Consider the following 21,266-nt stretch of genomic DNA (forward strand, 5'->3'; position numbering starts at 1 on the left):
AATATAATACAAAATAAGATAATTGAGAAAGCACCCAAGTTGAAGTCATGTAAAGTTAGTGTCCTCCCCAAGCCCCATAACAAAAAAAAACTCCAGACCAACCAAAACAAAATATAGAGAATATAAATCAGAACATTCAAACCTCCAAAACTGTAAATACGCTTGAAAACAGAAGATAATAATGCCTACTACCAAAAAAAAGAGCTGAAAGCAAGGGACTGGAAAAAAAACCTAATTAAGAGTGAGATTATGAAAGTACTCAATAAAAGGTCCCCAGACCTTATGAAACTTTATATCGGAATTAAGAATTAAATAATGAATTTCTTCAAGGTCTAAACAGGACATGATATCGTTAAGCCATTGAGCATGCGTGGGCGGGGCAACATCTCTCCATCTAAGGAGGATTAGACGTCTAGCCAGGAGCAGAATAATAGCTTGCCGCTCAAAGTCCGACTCTACGAAGTGGGAATGGGTGAGGTCAATCGACAATGCTCTGGTGAAGCCGATATGGCCAATCCCCTCTACAGTGGATACCTCGGATGACAGAACATTGATGAGTCCAACTGTACCGCCATCTTCGGCAAGCCCTTCAGCAACTAGATGGGCTGAAGGGCTTGTTTCGGTGCTGTAGTGCTCTATGACCATAAATTTCACACAATTAGAACAAAATAAAACAAAGTCCGCTTTTGTGAAAATAGGTCATATGTCGCTGAACTGTAGTGATCAGAATTGTGCTGGTTTGTTAAAGAACCCCCAACAAGGGCAAGTTCACACGCGTGCAGACCTGAGTCAGTATCGGGTCATCTCTGCCATAAAAGGGAGATTTCCAATTGGTGTTAGGGAGAAAACATCAGGAGTGTCCCCTTCTGTAAATTTTTCAGATATTCCCTTTTCCAAGGGTAAGCAGGCCAATCCATCAGCAACTCCATGATTAGTTGTTCTATGGAATTCGATCTTGTAATCGTGTCCTCCAAGATCCCATCTTTGCATCTGTGCTGCCCCCTGTTGGTGGAACACCCTTCTGTGGATTGCAATGGGCGCCAGTGGTCGATGATTATTAATGAGGGCAAACTCTCTCCCATACGTACTGGTTGAAATGTTTTACACCCTAGACCAGACTCCAGGTCTCTCTGTCGATCTGTGCGTAATTTTTCTCTGCGGTGGTAAGGGAACATGATGGGGTGTTCACTTCCATCACTCATAGCATGTGACTTGACTGCATCCGCACTGTGAGGCAAGACTTTACAGGCAAGCGTCACTGGATGCAGTGGATCACAGTGTCCGATCTCACCACTTTCATTACCTTTTGGAACACCACCTCACACTGCTTTGTCCATTGCTATTTCTGTTTACTCTGTCATAACCAGCTGAAGGGGTGGAGCGCAGTAGCCAAGTTTGGCAGGAACAAGGGCGACTGTGACACCTCACTTGGCCTTGGGCCATCCACCACTGCTTGCATCTCCTCAGCACGCCTGGTGTGACCACAGTAAGTGATGCCTGGTTTAAAGAGTGTACGATGATGTCATCCGGGTAACTCCAAGCGTCTGGGCCGCCTTGCAGCACCTGGTCTATGGCTTTCTGCCAGAGTGCAGGTGCAGCTGCTACTCCAAACAAAAAAGAGAATGCCTATTATAGCCATAAAGCCCGTTATGTTCAAAAATGCTTTGGACTCTTCTTCCATCTTTATCTGTAGGGAGGTGTCAGCTACGTCCACTTTGCTGAAGTTCCCTCCAGAAAGGTTTGCAAACTTTCAGTACTAGGTTAATGTTGACCTTAAAGTCACCACCGATCCTGGCAGACCCATTCTTCTTGTCTACAGGATCCCCTGGCGTTGCCCCTGGTCTCCATTTCACCTCCAAATGATCTAGCTCATTAGCTACTTCATCACAGATGGTGCTTCTTTTCCTGAGCATCTGTCAGTGCTAATCCATGTGGTGTATCAGTGTGCATACTGGATGCTCTTCTGAAGCCAGAGTGAGATCGCTCAAAGCCCTCAGAGCCATCTCTTGAAGTCCCCCGGCTTCGGAGAAATCAAATATCTTGAGGAGCTTTTCTAGGTAGGTAAGCAGATGTAGGTACTGCAAATATTTGCTCCATTTTCCTGTTTGTTTGTTTGTTTATTTATTTATAATGTGATTCATTTGGACTACTAAAGTCTTCTTTTCTCTCCCTGGGAGTTTGACTGACTTCTCTGCTGTGCCTGTGTATCTTTGCCCTTCCCCAGGCCAGTGCCCCACAGATTATTATGATGTGTCTGCTTTTGGGTGTAGTTGGAAAGTGTTGCTTAGCTCAGCCCAGCCTCTGGTGCATACAATTAGCAACTAGCATAGGCAGTTTAGGTAGGTAAGTCTCTGGATGATTTTTATAGACATAAGCTAACAAGAACAGACTTACTGTAAATTCTTTCTTGTTGCAGATCTCACTTGGTCTGTAGAGCTAATTCAAGTCAAGTCACTCTTGTGGTCATTTCGACCATAACTGCTGGTACAGTACACAGTAAAAATGAGAGAACGTTTTTCAGGACCATGGTGTTAGTGGTGTTGACACAGTACAAAAACCAGACTGAACTATGTAAAAAAACAACACAGAGAAAAATAAACACACAACTACACTAGACTACAGAGCTACACAGGACTGCATAAAGTGCACAAAACAGTGTATACATTACAATAAATAATAAACAGGACAGTAGGGCAAGGAGTCAGTCCAGGCTCTGGGTATCGAGGAGTCCGATAGCTTGGGGGAAGAAACTGTTACATAGTCTGGTCGTGAGAGCCCAAATGCTTCGGAGCCTTTTCCCAGATGGCAGGAGGGAGAAGAGTTTGTATGAGGGGTCTATGGGGTCCTTCATAATGCTGTTTGCTTTGCAGATGCAGCGTGTGGTGTAAATATCTGTGATGGTGGGAAGAGAGACCCCGATCACTATCCACTGCAGGGTCTTGCGATCCGAGATGGTGCAATTTCCGAAGCAGGCAGTGATGCAGCTGCTCAGGATGCTCTCAATACAACCCCTGTAGAATGTGATGAGGATGGGGGGTGGGAGATGGAATTCATCAACAATCAACCACTTCTGTCATTATGTTGTGCTCAACATTGAGGGAGAGTACAGAGCACACCAGGACACCAGCATGCAGGATATCCCTCTGAACTTTATTGATAACGCTGCTTGTACAATATGTGAGTAGGGCTAACTGAGAGGCATAGGATTAACCCATTAACTACCAATATACCTGATATTCACTGAGACACTCCTGTATCCAGTGTCACCTTATACTTTACAATCAATCTACGTGTATAGGTTACCTTGTGCATTTTTTGTTATTATATTCTTTATCTTATTTTTTTGGGCTGCATCAGATCCTTTACACTTGCCTACTGCAAATGACATTAAACAATCTTGAATCTTTTAGACAAAGGATCTTTTAGAAGATCTCTAACCTATGTCGATTCTTGCACATGATGAAGCCATCTTCTTTGTTAAAAGCTATTGAAGAGAAAAGTAACTCCAAATGGGGAAGAGCATCGGGCAGTTCCACTTACAGAGCTGGGTCAAATGAACTGGAGTGCTGAGTCCCACAGCAAGTCCTCTCTGGGGGAGTTCAGGACCGGGAAATATAATTTCTCTGGGGATTGCCGCCTTGTCATGGTGGATAGGCCTGAGTATCTGCGGTCCAGACAGCTATGCAGTCTGGGGCTTAGCTGCTGATGGGATGGTCACCCATGGCGGTGAGTTCAAGGGGGAGGTTGCAGACAAAGAACAATCCAGCCAGCTGATAACACAATACAACAGTAGTGAAGGCTGTACGATAGGGTCTTTCAAGTGGCTCCTGGACAGGTGCTCAGCTCAGAAAAATAAAGGGCTGTGGGTAACCCTAGGTAATTTATCAGGTAAGGACATGTTCAGCACAATTTTGTGGGCCAAAGGGCCTGTATTAGCTATAGGTTTTCTATGTTTCAAACCCAGCCCTGGGGAAAAGCCCGTGACAATTCACCTTATCTGTGCTCCCCATCAACTTAAGAGGGAAGGGGGAGACTTTAGAACATAGCACAGTACAGGCCCTTCAGCCCACAATGCTGCAGCCACATTTTAACCTTCAGCAAGACCCTTCCCTGCCACCTGACCCTCAATTTCCCCATCATCCATGTCCCTATCGATTCAAAATTCAAGATCAGATTCTGGGACCAGCGCCTTTAAGGGGCTCCGGTAGGCTTGCGCCTTTAAGAGGCGGCCTGCTCGGCTCGGCCCGGCCGCCGCCTGCGCCTTTAAGGTGCTCGGGAGGGCCTGCGCCTTTAAGAGGCGCCGTTGTCGGCTCGGCCCGGCCGCCGCCTGCGCCTTTAAGAGGCGGCCTGCTCGGCGCGGCCCGGCCGCCCCATCGCGATGAGGATCAGCGTTAAACTTCTGCACGGAGTCGAGTGCGGCCTTGAGGTGCGACTGCAGAGCGGTCTGGTGGGCGGAAGAAGGGGCGAGGTGAAGGAGACCGCGGGGTGGGGGTAAGGGAGGGAGAGAGAGGGGAACCGAGTGGTGGAGGGGGCAATGGGGTAGTGAGGGGGTTTGGGCTTGGAGATACCAGGGGTCTGGCTGGAATGATCGGGGTGGAGGGGTAAGGGTAGGGGTGGGGGTAAGGGAGGGAGGGAGAGGGGAACCGAGTGGTGGAGGGGGGCAATGGGGGTAGTGAGGGGGTTTGGGCTTGGAGATACCAGCGGTCTGGCTGGAATGATCGGGGTGGAGGGGGTAAGGGTAGGGGTGGGGGTAAGGGAGGGAGGGAGAGGGGAACTGAGTGGTGGAGGGGGCAATGGGGTAGTGAGGGGGTTTGGGCTTGGAGATACCAGGGGTCTGGCTGAATGATCGGGGTGGAGGGGTAAGGGTAGGGGTGGGGGTAAGGGAGGGAGGGAGAGGGGAACCGAGTGGTGGAGGGGGCAATGGGGTAGTGAGGGGGTTTTGGGCTTGGAGATACCAGGGTCTGGCTGGAATGATCGGGGTGGAGGGGTAAGGGTAGGGGTAGGGGGTTTGGGCCTGGAGTTTTGTGTAGAGGCACCGGGGGGTCTGGGTCGTGGGGGTGAGGGTGGGGTAATGACTGAGGTGGTGGTGGGATGGGAGGCGTCTGTAGTGGTGTGGGCGGGGGAGCCTGTGTGGAGGCACCATGGGTCTGGGTGGTGGGGGAGGTTGTTGTGGGAGGGGGGAACTGGGAGGAGGGTGATGGGGGAAGATGCTGAAGGGTTTGAGGGTAGACCACGGCAGTGCAAAGGGAGGGAGTGGGTGGCCGACCTGGGGGTTAGTGGGAGAATGGGGAGAGTGATCTGAATGGGTGGGGGATGTGGGTCTGGGAATGGGAGGGGAGTGTATAGATGGGACAGCAGAGGGGATATTGGGCCAAAGGGTCTGAAATCCACCCCCCCCTCCCCCCCCACCCCCGGAAGTCTGAGCCCTGAATCTGTGGCCTGGGTCATTTGCAGGTTCCTGAAGACGAAGCGGTTTCTGCCTTGAAGGTGCTGATCGAGCAGGAACTGAAGATACCCAGGATCCAGCAGCGGCTACTGTACAAGGGCAAGGCACTGTCAGGTGCAGGTTTGGGTGTGAGGTGACCTGGAAACTTCGGCACAGGGGAGGAGAGACCAGGCTAATGGGGTAGTTCTAGGCTTGGTACAGCCGAGAGTTTCCCAGTCCCTGAAATGCCGGTGCTTTATTTATTGATTCTTAAATCTGTTGGTCAGTCTGGAGTGTTGACTCTGTACCCAGAGAATGAGCCTGGCATTGGAAGGGTTAACACAAATGTTTGCCGCCTTCAGGGTACTCGCTGGAATTTAGAAAGGAGCCGGGGGGGGGGGGGGGGGGGGGGGGGGGGGGTGGGGTGTGGGAATTCTCATTGAAACCTGTTAAATATTGAGAGATAGAGTATATGGGTGGATATTTCCAATAGTAGGGGAGTCTAGGACCAGAGGGCACACACTCAGAATAGAAGGATGTCCCTTTAGAACAGATGAGAATCTCTTTAGCCAGACGGCGAATTTGTGGAGTTCATTGCCGCAGGTGGCTGTGGAGGTTGTTGATTAGTAAAGATGTCAAAGGTTGAGGAAGAGGAGGGGAAATAGGGGTTGAGGAGCAAAATCAATCATCCAGGATAGAATGGCAGACAGATGAGCTGAATGGACTAATGGTGTATAATGGGCTGAAATTCTCGGGTGTGGATCGGATCTTGTGGGCTAATTGGGAACGAGCAAGTAACAGATCAGCCCATTTTTCAGAGCAAACACGAGGAAATCTGCAGATGCTGGAAATTCACTACACAAAATGCTGGTGGAACACAGCAGGCCAGGCAGCATCTATAGGAGAAGCGCTGTCGACGTTTCGGGCCAAGATGAAAGGCCCTGACAAAGGGTCTCGGCCTGAGACGTCGACAGTGCTTCTCCCTATAGATGCTGCCTGGCCTGCTGTGTTCCACCAGCATTTTGTGTGTGTTGTCAGTCATTTTTTGCCCCCATTTGGATCTCACCAGGGCAGTGTGAGCTGAATCTTCAGTTGTGTTTGAGGTGGGGAGGGGAGGTTGCTCAGTGAGAAGTGGGGAGTGTTGTAGAAAAGAGGGAGCTGGTTCCCTGAAAGCGGTGTTGCAGGGTGTCCTAGGGCAGCACCCCAAGTCATTCAGTCCAGGCTGGTCTTTGCCAGCCATGGTGCCCGTCCAGGCTGGTCCCAGTTTCCTTCCCTCAGCCCTATTTCACCCCCTCACCCCCACAGCCGCATCCTTTTATGCCTAATCATAAGCACGAGAGATTCTTCAGATGCTGGAAATCTGAGTAGTGCACACAATGCTGGAGGAACTGAGCTCTTTTTTACAAGGCCGAGTTGCCAACTCAACACTCCACCCAGCACGGATAGGAAGTGTGCAGGGAGACGGCGGGATTTGAACCCAGGATCAATTGCCCCAAAGTCCGGGGCAGTTGCCGGAATAAACAGTCGACATTTGGGGCTGTGACCCCACATCTGGATTGGGAAGGAAGGGGAAGGAGCAGGAATGAGAAGGTTGGGCAGAGGAGTACGAGCTGATAGGTGGAGGTGGGTGGGTCTGGGAGGGGGAGACGGAGTAAGAAGGTGGTAGGTGTAAAAGGTAATGGGGCTGAACAAGCAGGAATCTGACAGAGTGGGGAAGGTGATGGGCAGGCGAGGAGAGGAGGTTAGAATGGGGAATGAAAAGAGAACAGTGGGGTGCCAATTAAGGGATTGGACAAGATAGAGGCAGGAAGTATGTTCCAGATGCTGGGAGAGTCCAGTACCAGTGGGCATGGTTTGAGAGTAAGGGGTTGGTCATTTAGGACAGAGTTAAGGAAGAACTTCTTCTCCCAGACAGTTGTGGGGGTCTGGAATGCACTGCCTCGGAAGGCAGTGGAGGCCAATTCTCTGGATGCTTTCAAGAAGGAGCTAGATAGGTATCTTATGGACAGGGGAATCAAGGGATATGGAGATAAGGCAGGAACCGGGTATTGATAGTGATTGATCAGCCATGATCTCAAAATGGCGGTGCAGGCTCGAAGGGCCGAATGGTCTACTTCTGCGTCTATTGTCTATTGACATTACTGGAGGCCGTCAGGCTGGGGGTGACCCAGATGAAATAGGTCTTGCTTCCTCCACCTGAAAGGGGGCCTCTTCGGGGCAGTAGAGGAGGCCGTGAACTGACATGTCGGAATTGGGAATTAAAATGTAGGAAAGATGCCATCAAGCTGGAATTGGTGGAGAGGGGATCACTGAGGATGTTGCTGGAACTTAAAGGAGTTGTGGAGAGAATGAGTAGGCTGCGACTTTTTTTCCCACCGGCCATCTTGTACAGGTCAACAGAAACATGAGGAGCATAGGAAGAGTGGTTTCTTCAGTCACCAGAACTTCAACTGTTTATTCATTACCGTAGATTCATTTTGTGTACGTCATGATATTCCAAATGTGGTCCCAACAGCATCTTGTACAACTGCAACACTCGATCTTCAAGAACTAGAGCACACTGGTTTAAGGTGGGGGGGTGGGGGTTGATTTAATTGGGTCCCAAATGCAGTGTTTTCACCCAGACAGTGTCTCATCTGTCGACCGAGAAGTGGTTGATGATGGAGATACTGTAATGAGAGACGCGGAGATGGCAGAGGAACTGAATGCGTGTTTTGCATCAGTCTTCACAGTGGCGGGCATCTTCAGTACACCGGACATTGAAGAGTGTCAAGGAAGTGAAGTTTGTGCAGTGAAAATTACGACTGAGAAGGTGCTCAGGAAGCGTAATGGTCTGAGGGTGGATAAATCTCCTGGACCTGAACCTCCGGTTCTGAAGAAAGTAGTTGGAGAGATTGTGGGGGCATTAAGAACGATCTTTCACAAATTGATAGATTCTGGCATTGTACTGGATGACTAGAAAATTGCAAATGTTACTGTGCTATTTAAGAAGGGTGTGAGTCAGCAGAAAGGAAACTATAGACCTGTTAGCCTGTCATCAGTGGTTGGAAAGTTGTTGGAATTGATAGCTGGGGATGAGATTACGGAGTACCTGGAGGCACATGACAAGATAAGCCAAAGCCAGGAAAATCCTGCCTAACTATCCTGCTGCAATTCTTTGAGGAAATTACAAGCAGGGTAGACAAAGGAGAGGCAGTAGATGTGGTGTACTTGGATTTTCAGAAGGCCTTTGACAAGGTGCCACACATGAGGCTGCTTAGCAAGGTAAGATCCCATGGAATTACAGGGAAGTTACTAACATGGGTGGACCATTGGCTGGTCAGCAGAAAACAGAGTGGGAATAAAGGGATTGTATGCTAGCTGGCTGCCAGTAACCAGTGGAATTTCACAGGGGTCGGTGTTGGGACCGCTGCTTTTTACGATGTATGTCAATGATTTGGACTATGGGATTAATGGATTTGTAGCTAAATTTGCCGATGATACAAAGATAGGTGGAGGAGCGGGTAGTGTTGAGGAAACAGAGGGGCTGCAGACAGACTTAGATAGTTTAGGGGAATGGGCAAAGAAGTGGCAAATGAAATACAATATTGGAAAGTGTATGGTCATGTACTTTGGTGGAAGAAATAAACAGGCAGACTCTTATTTAGATGGGGAGAGAATTCAAAATGCAGAGATGCAAAGGGACTTGGGAGTCCTTGTGCAAGATACCCTAACGGTTAACCTCCAGGTTGAGTCAATGGTGAAGAAGGTAAATGCAATGTTGGCATTAATTTCTAGAGGTATAGAATATAAGAGCAGGGACGTGACGTTGAGGCTCTATGAGGCACTCGTGTGACCACATATGGAGCATTATGTGCAGTTTTGGGCTCCTTATTTTAGAAAGGATATACTGACATTGGAGAGGGTTCAGAGAAGATGCACGAGAATGATTCCAGGAATGAAAGGGTTACTGTATGAGGAACATATGGCAGCTCTCAGGCTGTATTCCCTGGAGTTCAGGAGAATGAGGGGGGGATCTCATAGAAACATTCCGAATGTTAAAAGGCCTGAACAGATTAGATATAGGCATCCGTTAGTCTCATGAGACCATGGATTTGCGCCTAGGAAAGTTTCCATGGTGCAGGCCGGGTAGGGCTGCATAGGAGACTGGCAGTTGCCCATGCTGCAAGCCTTCCCCTCTCCACGCCACTGACGTTGCCCAAGGGGAGGGCACTAGGACCCAAGCAGCTTGGCACCGGTGTCGCCGCAGAGCAATGCGCTGTTGTGCCTTGCTCAAGGACACAGCACGCTGCCTCAGCTGAGGCTCGAACCAGTGACCTTCAGATCACTAGTCTGATGCCTTATCCACTAGGCCACGCGCCAACACTCAACACTCATGGCAAAGTTATTTCCCATGGTATGAGTCTAGGGCAAGAGGGCATCACTTCAGACATCCATTTGGAACAGAGGTGCAGAGAATTTGCTTTAGTCAGAGGGCGGTAAATCTGTGGAATTTGTTGCCACAGGTGGCTGTGGAGGCCAAGTCATTGGGTGCATTTAAGGCAGAAATAGACAGGTTCTTGATTAGCCAGGGCATCAAAGAGTATGGGGAGAAGGTGGGGGATGACTGGAAGAATTGGATTAGCCTCTGATTGAATGGTGGAGCAGACGCGATGGGCCAAATGGCCAACTTCAGCTCCTAAATCTTATGGTCTTGTATCAACTACATTTGAAAGACATTTGGCCAGGTACACGGTTAGGAAAATGTTTTGTAACTTCAAAAACATTTTACGTGCATACGCTTAGATATGGGAGTCCCAACGTTTTTTTTTATTACTGAGATACAGCAAAGAACAGTCCTTTCCGGCTCTTTGAGGGACATCATTGAGCAATGCCCCCTCCCCGCCTTTATTTAATCCTCGCCGAATCGCAGGACAATTTACAATGACCAATTAACATACCAACCAGTACATCTTTTTGAATGTGGGAGCACCTGGAAGAAACCCATGTGGTCTGAGGAAGAATGTACAAACTCCTTACAGGCAGCAGCAGGAATTGAACCTGGGTCCCTGGTACTGTAAATCACTCCTCTGCCGTGCCACCTGAGTCTAGCTTTCTGTTTACTTTAAGCAAGGTGTGCATGTATCACATAGCAATTTGTATTTTTACATACAACCCATAATGAATTATTCAAAGAATGCTTAATCAAACAACATATTTACAAAGATTACTTAAGTTTTATTAAAATATTAAATACACAATGTTCCTTCCTGCTTAGCTATAAACTCCAACTGGATAGAGAATACTTCTCAATTGTTTACATACTATATTAGATAACACAACCACTATACAGACATCCACAGCACAGTCAGTTTCAGATTGTTCCATTCAGACCTAAAGGTTTAATCACTGTGCAGGGTTTCTCTCATGGGATCGTGGAGATCTCATGTTCTCGGGCCTCCTCCGTGCTGTGGGGTCTGGGGAATTTTTTTAGGTTTTTTTCGGAGTCCAAGAATGAGTGAAAACTTACGATCGTTTATTTAAATTTTAAGGAAAGCAGGTACAGAGCATATGGAACTAAACGGCAGACAGAGATGCGATTGAGTTGCGATCCGGAATGAAAGTGAGCGTGAGATGTCGAGTTAGAAACCAGCCTGGCCAAATCAATTGTGTCACTGTCACTCAGTAGATAAAATCCAGTCATCTGTTGTGAAATCAAATGTGTCTGTCTTTGCAATGTTGCCATCCATTTCCGATTTTAAACAAAATATGATTATCACCTGGTTCTCTTTATGTATCGGTGAATTCTTCCATTTTCTGACTTGTTATTTTTAAAAACTTGATCGTGTCTTCCCTTGCACTGGGAATCTCTGCACTGTGTGTTTTTCCTTACTCGCTGTGCTTCAACAGGTCAGCAGCCATCTCGGGTCCATTTCAAAAGTAACTAGTGGCCACTGTAGACACGAGAGTCCATAGTATGAGGCAAACTCCATGTTCACTTAAACCGAGGTCGTATGGTAGCCTGAGGATGTATGTAATTCAAGTATTTGTGCGTACAAATGAGCAAGAATGTTTAATTAGACAATGTTTACAAGATTAGAAATACTAAATGTACGACAAAGATTTCTAGGGCTGTGGCCAAAGGGGGCAAACTTAACTGGGAATCTTGGCCGGTGCGGACCATTTGCACTGAAGGGTGTGTGTTTTTGTGGGGTGGAGTCGGCTGGGGTCATTGTGAAATATTTAATAGGGAGAGGGGGCTGAGCAGCCTTGTTGTGAGACTTGAGCAAGCTGGGGCTTTTCTCTTTGGAGTGAAGCAGGATGAGATGTGGCTTGATTGAGGGTGTACCGGATGAAAAGGTGGATTGGACAGCTGGTAACCCTTTCCCAGGGCAGAAATGGCCAGTACAAGGTGGATGCATACAAGGGATGTCAGGTGGGTTTAGTTTTCTAGAATGGAATGTGCTGTCGAGGTGGCGGCAGAGGCAGATCTATCAGGGATATTTAAGATACTATCTTATTCTGGCTTTCCAGTCCCACTGAAATGTCTCTGCATGAAGCATCGACTGTTTATTCCTGTCCAGCCTGACCTACTGAGTTTCTCCAGCATTTTGTGTGTGTAATGCCTAGGGCTATCGGCTTGTGCTTGTCTCGGGGAAAATCCGTCCACCCCGCCAAACCGTGTCTCCCGTTTACGTAGATGCCGTGTAATACGCACTGACACAAAACTCGCACGCACAATATCAGATCGCACCCAATGTGCGTTGTACAGAGTGCACTTTATAAATCTTACTGGAACTAGGTAATTAATAGCGATACAATATAAAAAGAAAAGAAAAAAGGCGCCAAAACTTAATCAGCGTTCAATCAGTTCATGCACAACCGTTGGAGCTCAATTATCGAAGCCTTCTGTCCACCATTTGATCTTCTCCGACCTCCTGGACCTGCCGCCTTGCGACCAACTCCTCGGTGGGTCGACACAGAGAGCGTCCAGCACGTCCTTCCTCTCCAGTTCTCCTCCCGAAAATCCCGCGCGCACTCACTCCGGGTTCCCGCACACACAGATAGAACAACATTGCTTCCATTGGTTAGTTCCTCCGTTATCAAACATTCCAACTAAACAGAGCATTACCTCATCAGTTACCCACGAAGAAGCCATTTCATTTTAACGCTACAGAGAAACCATTTTTGTGTAAGCAGTTAACATGACAGTTAATAATCTGAGAACCCTGCATGTGTTAACAGGAGAGGGGCACAAGAGCCATGTATAGAATAGGCAGCCAAGAGAGAGAACGTTTTAAATGGGGGTTTAGTTTTAGGGTGATTGATTGAGAGGGAAGTTTAAGGGGTATATCAAAAGTAAGTTTTTTTTTATTTTAAAAACATTGTGTGTGTGAACGCCCTGGCATGAGTGATGGGAGAGACAGATACATTGCAGACATTAAAGAAACTCTCACATAGGTGGTAGAAAAGCAGATGGCTCTGTGGGAGGGAAGGGTTAGATTGGTCTTGGATTGGGTTAAGAAGACAGTGCAACATTGTTAGCCAAAGTGCCTGTTCTATGTTCTTCCCATAACACCCCCATCTGCCCCCCCCCCACCCGCAGACGAACACCGGCTGACGGATTACGGTGTGCACACAGGTGCCAAGCTGAACCTTGGTGAGTGAAGCCGGCCGACCGGCCCTCGCCCGAGGGGACTGCCCAAACCGGGCGCCCCCCAGGCCTGGCAGCAGGTGGCCCGTGTCCTGGAGAGGCACTTCACCCCGGCTGATGCCGAGAAGGTCCCTGGAGCAGCTACAGAAGGTATGGCCCCATGCCTACTTTTGCAGTTTTGCTTGGGTGACGGAGTGGGCGGGATAACGGAATGGTGGCCGCCGCCTCAACTCCCTCAGTGACCGACTCTCTTCGGTTTCTTCTCAGGATTACGAGAGGAAACTGCGCCTGTTGAGCCTGGATGATGTGGAGCGGATCTCCACGCGCCTCCTCCATCCTGACACTGCTGAGACAATGGACCTTTCCTTCATGGAGTGAGGGAGCCTCCTCCCCCGCACCCCCCTCCTCACCAGCCCATCGCCACACCCCGGGTCACTCCACTCTCCTCCTGGCCTGGGAAACAGCCCACCCCCACCTCACTGCAGAATGTCTTGCTTTGAACTGCTCACAACTGCTGGGATGAAAACGTAGTGACTGTGAAAATTAAAGGAATAATTCCAAGTGTCATGCCTTGATTTGGAGAGGGTGCGGAGGGTGGGGTGGGGGGGTTCACTCCAACGTGAAACACAAAGGATTCTGCCGATGCTGGAAATCTTGAGCAACGTACAAACAATGCTGGAGGAACTCTAGCAGATCAGGCAGCGTCTTGTGGAGACAACGTGCGGGCTGAGACCCTTCTTCAGGTTTCGACTTGAACTGTTGATTATTTTCTTGCTGCCTGACCTGAGTTTCTCCAGCATTTTTTGTTTCTTTTACATTTAAAAAAAACCCCAGCCCACGAGCTGGTTTCACCCAGTTACTCCCATCTGCTGAATCAACCTGCTGATCTGTCCATCTTTGGAACGTGAGAGGAAATCACTTCTGAAACTCATCGGGACGCTGCCTGGATTAGAGGGCATTCTCTCTGGAGCGTCAGAGGGTGATAGGAAACCCGATTGAGGTTGATGAGATCATGAGAGCAATAGATGGACGATCTTCCCAAGGTTGAAATGGCAAGAGTGGGGCAGTGGGATTAGTTTGGGGACTGACACAGGGCAGGGGGGATTAGTTTGGGATCTGACAGGGTTGCGCGGAGAGAGGGAGAAGGGGGTTTAGTTTGGGGTTGGACACAGGGCTGTGAGGAGTAGTGAAATGGGATCAGTTTGTGGACTGACATGGGCTGTGGGGAGAGTGCAGCTGTGGGGTTAGTTTGGGGTCTGATCCAGCGCTGTGGAGAGTGGGACAGGGAGATCATTTTGTGGACTGATGAGGGCTGTGGGGTTAGTTTGGGGTCTGATACAGCGCTGTGGAGCGTGGGACAGTGAAGCTTATTTGCAGAGTGACACAGGACTGGTCAGTGTGGGGTAGTGGATTAGTTCAGGGGCTGTGGGCAGAGAAGGTAAACTTCGATTTGTTTGGGGACTGACATAGGGCTGTGGGGAGAGAGGAAGGCAGTGAAATCAGTTTGGTGTCTGATAGGGCTGTGGGATAGTTTTGGGATTTGCTGACTTGGGGGGGGGGAGAGGGGCTGTGGTGAGGGAATGGGATTAGTTTTTGGGTTGTGAGGAGAGAATGGGACAGTGGGAAGGGTGCAGGGTAGTGTGGTTGATCTGAGGGCTGAGAGCTGTGGCGAGAGTGGGGAAGTGGGATTAGTTCAGGGACTGAAGGGGCTGGGAGATGAGATTAAAATAAAACTTAATTTATCCCAAAGGAAGTTATTGTTGCGTTTACTCAGTCAGAAATAAAATACAAAATGTAAACATTGAGGTATGAAAAAAAAATACAAAATGCACATTACAAAGTAATAGTGCAAAATATAAATGTGCAATGAAACCATCTATACTTGAGGAGGAGCTGCAGGGGGAAGGATCTCCTGTGGTGGACTAAATGTGTTCCTCTGCTTGTCCAGTATGTCACGGAGGGGGCGAGAGGGATTGTTCATGATGATCCGTGGCTTCTCCAGCATCCTCCTCAGACACCACCACCAGGGAATCCAGTTCCACCCCCAGAACAGAACCAGCGCTTATCCATCTGCCCGGCAGACTATAGCATAGAATAGGGTGCTGGCTCCACTGCAGATGCTGAATGACCGGAACCTCCTCGGGAAGTACAGTGGGCTGTGTCCCTTCTTGTGCAGAGCTGCTGTTTTAATCCAGTCCAGTTTATTTCCAGGTGAGTTCCCAAGTATTTGTAGTCCTGGATGATGCTCCCTTGATGGAGGTGGGAAGGCAGGGTCCACACCCGTCAACAAAGTTGACCATCTCTCTCCTGTACTCAGCCTCTTGACCCCCAGAACTGCTGAATCGTCCGAAAACGTCTGCAGGTGTCAGGACTCCTGAGTTTTATCTGAAGTTCAAGGTGAAGACGGGAGGGGAGCAGGACAGTCCCCTGAGGTACCGCGGTGCTGCTAACCAGAGTGGTATCTCACATACCAGCCTGGGCAGGTACTGTGTAATTCAGGACACCGGGGGAGCATCCACCCGCATCTTCGTAAGTTTACTCCCAAGTAAAGCAGGTCGCATGGGGTTAAAAGTGCTGGAGAAGTCAAAGAACATGATTCTCACAGCACTGCCTGGCTCATCCAGATGGGTGTAAGCCTGTTGAAGCAGGAAGATAATGGTGGTGTTGACTCCAATTTGTGGCAGGGGGTCCAGTGATGGATTTATGATGGTCCAGAAGTGTGTCAGGACTGGTCTTTCTAATGATTTCATAGCATGACGTTAGTGCCACTGGTCTGAAGTCACTGGGCATGGTGGGACTTGTCTTCCTGGGGACGGGAACTAGGCCGGATGTTTTTCACAGCACAGGGACCCCTTGTAGGCTCAGACTCAGATTAAAGACTGTACCCAGCTGAGTATCTTGAGTGCCCTTGGGTGGATGCCATCCAGCCCCAAAGCCTTGCCTGGGTGGAGTCTGCTAGGCTCTGCCCTTACCTGCTCACCAATGACAGCCCACGTGTTGTTGGCTGTCTGGTGTCCTTGCAGAGAGATGGTGGCCAAGGGAGGAGCTTGGGCGGTAAACAGAAGCCTCCTAATCAAACCTGGTGAAAAACTAGTTCAACTCATTGACACTGTCCTGGACCCCTTCAATCATCTGGTCTTGTTGTTCCCTGTGACCACTCCACGCATCCTTGTGTTGTTCATCTGCAATTCCCTCTCTTGCTCTGGGCGACCTCCTCCCTATCTCCATGTCCGGATGTTCTCTTACTCCTGTTCAGCATGGCTTTGATGATCAAAGGTTTATTGTTCGGGAAACAGCGAAGAACAGTATGATCCACACAGAAGTTAACATACCCTGTAATGCTGTCAGTCGATCAATGTCCTCTCCATATAGACCACAGAGCACCTCCCAGTCTGTCCCTTCAAAGCAGCCTCGGCCGCCTGTGACCATTTCCTACCAGACTTCGTGGTCACGGGTTGCTGCTGGACCAGGTACACCAGGCTATGAGCTGATCTGCCAAGAGGGGTGAAGGTACGTCATCATATGCGTCCTTAATATTTGCATAAAAGCAGATCTAGTGTCTTATTTTCCCTGGTTTGACAGTCGGCAAGCTGTGTGAAAGTGGGCAAAGAGTTCGAGATGAGAGTAGGGCACTGGGATGATATTGAGTAATGACAGGCCTGTGGAGAGTGTGTGTGGCAGAGGAATTAGTTTGACCACTGACAGGGCAGTGGGTTCAGTTTGGGGACAATTCGGAATCGGATTTAATATCTGGCATATGCCATATGACTTGTTATGTGGCAGCAGTACATTGCAATAGTAAATTATAGTAAGTATGTGCACGTATGCATATTTCAGAGAGAAAAGAAAAAGTGAATAGGGTTCAATGTCCATTCAGAAATCTGATGCTGGGGGTGGGGGGGAGCTTTCTTCTTTCTAACACAGGGACGTGTGGAATGAGTGAGATGCTGTGATCAGTCTGTGGAGGAATATAGGGTTCTGGGGAGAGAATGGCAGTATGACTCATTCGGTGAGTGACATGGGTCCGGGGGCTCGGATGAGGGGCCAAGAGGAGACTGAGCTGAAGCGGGAGTCATTTGGTGAATGGCAACTGGCTGCGTTCAAAGAATGGGCAGTGCGGTCTATTTGGAGGCTGTGGGATTAGTTTAGGGACTGACAGCTGTGGGGAGAGAGAGTAAGGTAGTGGGTTCCTGTTGGGAAGTAACAGGACTGTGGGGAAAGAGTGGGACAGTTTGTGGACTGACGCAGGGCTCCAGGGAGAGAGCAGGACAGTGTGGTTCATTTGGGACTGAAATGTGGCGGTAGGGATAGAGCAGGCTTATGGGATAAGATAGATGGGCAGGGAAATAGATACAGCACAAAGTAAAACCTGGTTTTCTGCATTAATTACTCACAAAGTGTGGTCTGAGCTTCATCTCCGTCACAGTAATGGACAAACACAATCTGCCTAAATTAATAACACAAACAATTGTACTTCTCGTCAGTTCTGAGGGCACCATTTAAACAATGACAATCTCGCTTCAAAGAAGTATGTGAACCTCTGGGGATAAAAGCTATTGGGAGCAAGGTGTTCCAGTCAATGAGATGAGACTGAAGGAGTGGGTTTTGGAGGTGCCCTTCCCTTCATTTAAAAAAAAGACACACAAAAAGTCAGGTTACTGACAGAACCTCCTCTTCTCAAGAAAGATCTGCTTATGTGCACCGTGCCTCAATCAAAACAACTTTTGGTGGACCTTGGGAGAATTGTAGGAAGCTGGAAAAGGCTGCAAAAGCATTTCTAACACTTGAATGTTCACAGTAAGGGGTGCCGTCTTTTCTGGGACCGGCAGGGATCACATTGATGGAGTTTCCACTGAGGCCGTTTCTTTAATGGAGTTACTGACAAAGAAAGTGGCGTGGGGAAAGTGGACCAAGTGAACATGTGTCAAGCTATGATAGTGAATTATTCCAAGCGAAAAAGGAAAAAACACCAAACTTAAAATGTTTGTAGCTGGTACAGGAGGGTGAGAGGAGTACATGTAGAGGATGAACGTGGCCAGGCAAGGTGTAGTATAGCTTTAAAGTCACCAATGAATGCGCAGGCAGCATAATTGGCAGCTGTGGCATATTGCTTAACCACTCACAATATTTCCCTCCCGGGGCACGTTTGGAACATTGGCCTCTGTGGGAAGCCAGAGGGTTTGTTTCAGCTGACGGGAAACCCCTCCCATCTGAGGCTTTATTACGATATATACCTCAGGAGGCACAGGGAAAAGAGTCATGAGGGTGAAAGCCTACTCGAAATGATCTCCTGAGGGAACTAGGAAATCCCCATGGAGATTTCAGCTGCTGAGCTAAGGTGCTGGCGCCATTTCTGGGGCCGAGGCCGATAAGACCGTTGGAGATGGAGCAGAATTGGGCCATTCGGCCCATCGAGTCTGCTCCGCCATTTCATCATGGCTAGTCTACTTTCCTTCTCAGCTCCAATCTCCAATGACTTGGCCTCCACAGCCACCTGTGGCATCGAATTCCACGGATTCACCGCTCTCTGGCTGAATTAATGTATCCTCATCTCCCTCTGAGGCCGTGTTCTCTGGTCTTAGAATCCACCATCTCCACTCTGTCGAGGCCTTTCACCGTTCGACACGTTTCAGCGGGGCCACCTCTCATTCTTCTGGATTCCGGTGAATACAGGCCTAGGGTCATCAGACGCCCTCCATACGAAAGCTCACCTTTTTCCAGATCACATCATCAGTCTACCCCGGTCACGTTCCTTCAAGACTATTTTAGTTGTGTAGAGGTTTTCCAAGGTCTGCCGATTCATTCTGCTAACCAAGCTGCCATCAGCCTGAGACACCGCAGACATTCTCATATGCCATCTTTTCAGTGAACATGTTTTTCCCACTGATCTTGTTTCGGACAGGCGTCCCCAATTCACCTCCAAATCCTGCAAGCAGGTCTACCCCTCGTCTTTCTACGGAGTTCCATCCTCAGACTAATGGACAGGCTGGGGAGCAGGGCTTGGAGCCAATCCTTCACTGCCAAGTATCGAGTAAAACCTTCTTTCTCTTTCTCTTCTGGGGTTTTATGGTGGTTGGGAAATAGCTTTAAGGTGCTTTACTGCCAAGTGTGGGTCTAAATCCTTTATATGTATATTTGTGTCTCATTTGATGAAAAGACTGTGCATTCTTAAGGAACTGCACTATATATTTAAAGCAATAATTCTTTGATCCTTTCTGCAAAATGCTGTTACTGTTAAATTGTATTTTATTTCTTGGTAACTTTAAAATCAACCACCTCATCTCTTCATTATATCCTGGACACATCACCAGTACATGCTCAACCATTTCTTATTGATTACAATACTGATACCTCCTGTGTTTATTCATTAAAAGCAATGTACAATTTAACCCTGTGACCCAAACTTCAATCTCGATATTATCACCGCCTCCCTCCTGTTCTTTCCCGCATTCCTCAACCATCCCACTTCTTTCTGGATATTGTAAAGATGTCTTTCTGTTTTCTCTTTGTCCCATTGTTTTCACCAGTTTTTTGACTTCACTTTTAATAATGTTTTTCATTTCTCCTTTCCTGTAATTTATTTGAATGTCCACATCTGCTAGTCTGGTTGTCCCCTTCGCTAATTCACTACCTCATCCCCTCTAACACCAGCAGGTGCTGGAATCCACATAAAACACGCACCGAGTCCCAACATTTCAGGTCTAAATAAGGTCTGTATTATCCAAGGGGACACAACCCTGTTGTGGTTTGGAGACTTACATGCTTCAATGACCCAGACAGCCAAGTTGGCTGGAGACAGGGTTTTACGTTTTATCTCTTGAGAGTCACCCATGCCAAACAGGTCAAAAGATACGGGACAGGATAAGAGGCGAGATCCACTAGACCTCCGGGTTTGGGGGTGCAGCTCAGGGCGAACAAAACCAGAATCCTTCTGTCTGAGTGCGACAGTACTACCGCGACTTGTCCGACTGAGAGCAGCGAGACACGATGAATGAAACCCGGAACACCGTCCCCTAGTGGTGGACCTTCATTGTTGCCCTAAACTCCAGCGGTGCAACAAGCAGTAAGCAAGTATGTCACACATAACGACTGGTCTTGCCTCTGAATGTAAATCTTCTAGACTCCTGATTGTTGTGTGTGAATCAGACAATATTACAACTCTCATCAGTCTCCCTTCCTCCGCCCACTGCAAAGTGAATAGTACAGCTGTCATCTCACCTGTATGCACTGAAATATCATCCTTTATTCTCACCTGTTTTTTAATGTTCGATCAATCACTCCGAATCTTATATGTTACATTGCACTTGCAAGTGTGGGTAGAACTCAGTCGGAATAATCTAAGTTTTGAGATTTATTTACAAGGTAAATAATAATAATCCTGTTAATTCTTCAGTGGAATGGAAGGAGTATAATAGCTAAAGGATAGGAGTTTAAGAGTGATGTGAAGGATTTTGCTGAGAAACCAGATGTGATATGTGTGTAAGGAACATCAAAGTACAATTTATGATCAAAGTTATGCACTGTATGCAGCGTACAGCCTGAGATTCGTCTCCCACAGAGACAGCCTCGAAACAAAGAAAGCATGGAATCCATTCAGAAATAAAACATCAGTGCCCCTCGTGCCAAACAACAAAATCTCACAAACGACAACAGAGAAAACATAGCATGAACACAAAATATACAACACAAAATTGAAGGAACCCAGGCATATTCAGCTCAGCCCAGTGTTTGGGATTTGCAAGCTGCTCTGATTCAACATCGGCCAAAATAGCAGCAAAGAAAAAAGGGAGTGACTGAAAACCAGAAACACGTTGCAACGTGAAGCACAGAGTCTAAAGCACAAATCATGTGGATTAGACCATGCCCGAGATCCAGGTCTCTGACAACATCCCGGGGTGGGGGTGGAGAGGGAGAGGTGAGAGGAGAGAGAGAGGGGGGGGGAGGGGAGGGAGGGAGAGAGAGGGAGAGAGAGGGGGGAGAGGGAGAGTGAGAGAGAGGGGGAGGGGGAGAGAGGGGGGGGTGAGAGAGGGGGGGGAGGGTGAGTAGGAGAGGGAGGGAGAGAGAGAGAAATTGGTATGTGTGTGTGTGAGAGAGAGAGAGAGAGAGAGAGGGAGAGAGGGGGAGAGAGAGAGAGGGAGAGAGAGGGGGAGAGAGAGAGGGAGAGAGGGGAAGAGAGAGGGAGAGAGAGAGAGAGAGAGAGAGAGAGAG

At 48.3% G+C, this 21,266-nt stretch overlaps 1 protein-coding gene across 1 annotated transcript; it reads left to right on the forward strand.

The window, feature by feature from the left end:
• Positions 1-4,235: 4,235 nt before the first annotated feature.
• ubl4a (ubiquitin like 4A) lies at positions 4,236-13,619 on the forward strand. Its single transcript, XM_059949527.1, is given in 5 exon segments — positions 4,236-4,426; positions 5,455-5,560; positions 13,011-13,192; positions 13,194-13,208; positions 13,326-13,619. Coding segments are annotated over 5 exon segments (462 nt in total). The 5' UTR covers positions 4,236-4,378; the 3' UTR covers positions 13,437-13,619.
• The last annotated feature ends 7,647 nt before the right edge of the window (positions 13,620-21,266 follow it).

This window comes from Hypanus sabinus, chromosome 24 (genome assembly GCF_030144855.1).
Source record: "Hypanus sabinus isolate sHypSab1 chromosome 24, sHypSab1.hap1, whole genome shotgun sequence".
Taxonomy (NCBI): domain Eukaryota; kingdom Metazoa; phylum Chordata; class Chondrichthyes; order Myliobatiformes; family Dasyatidae; genus Hypanus; species Hypanus sabinus.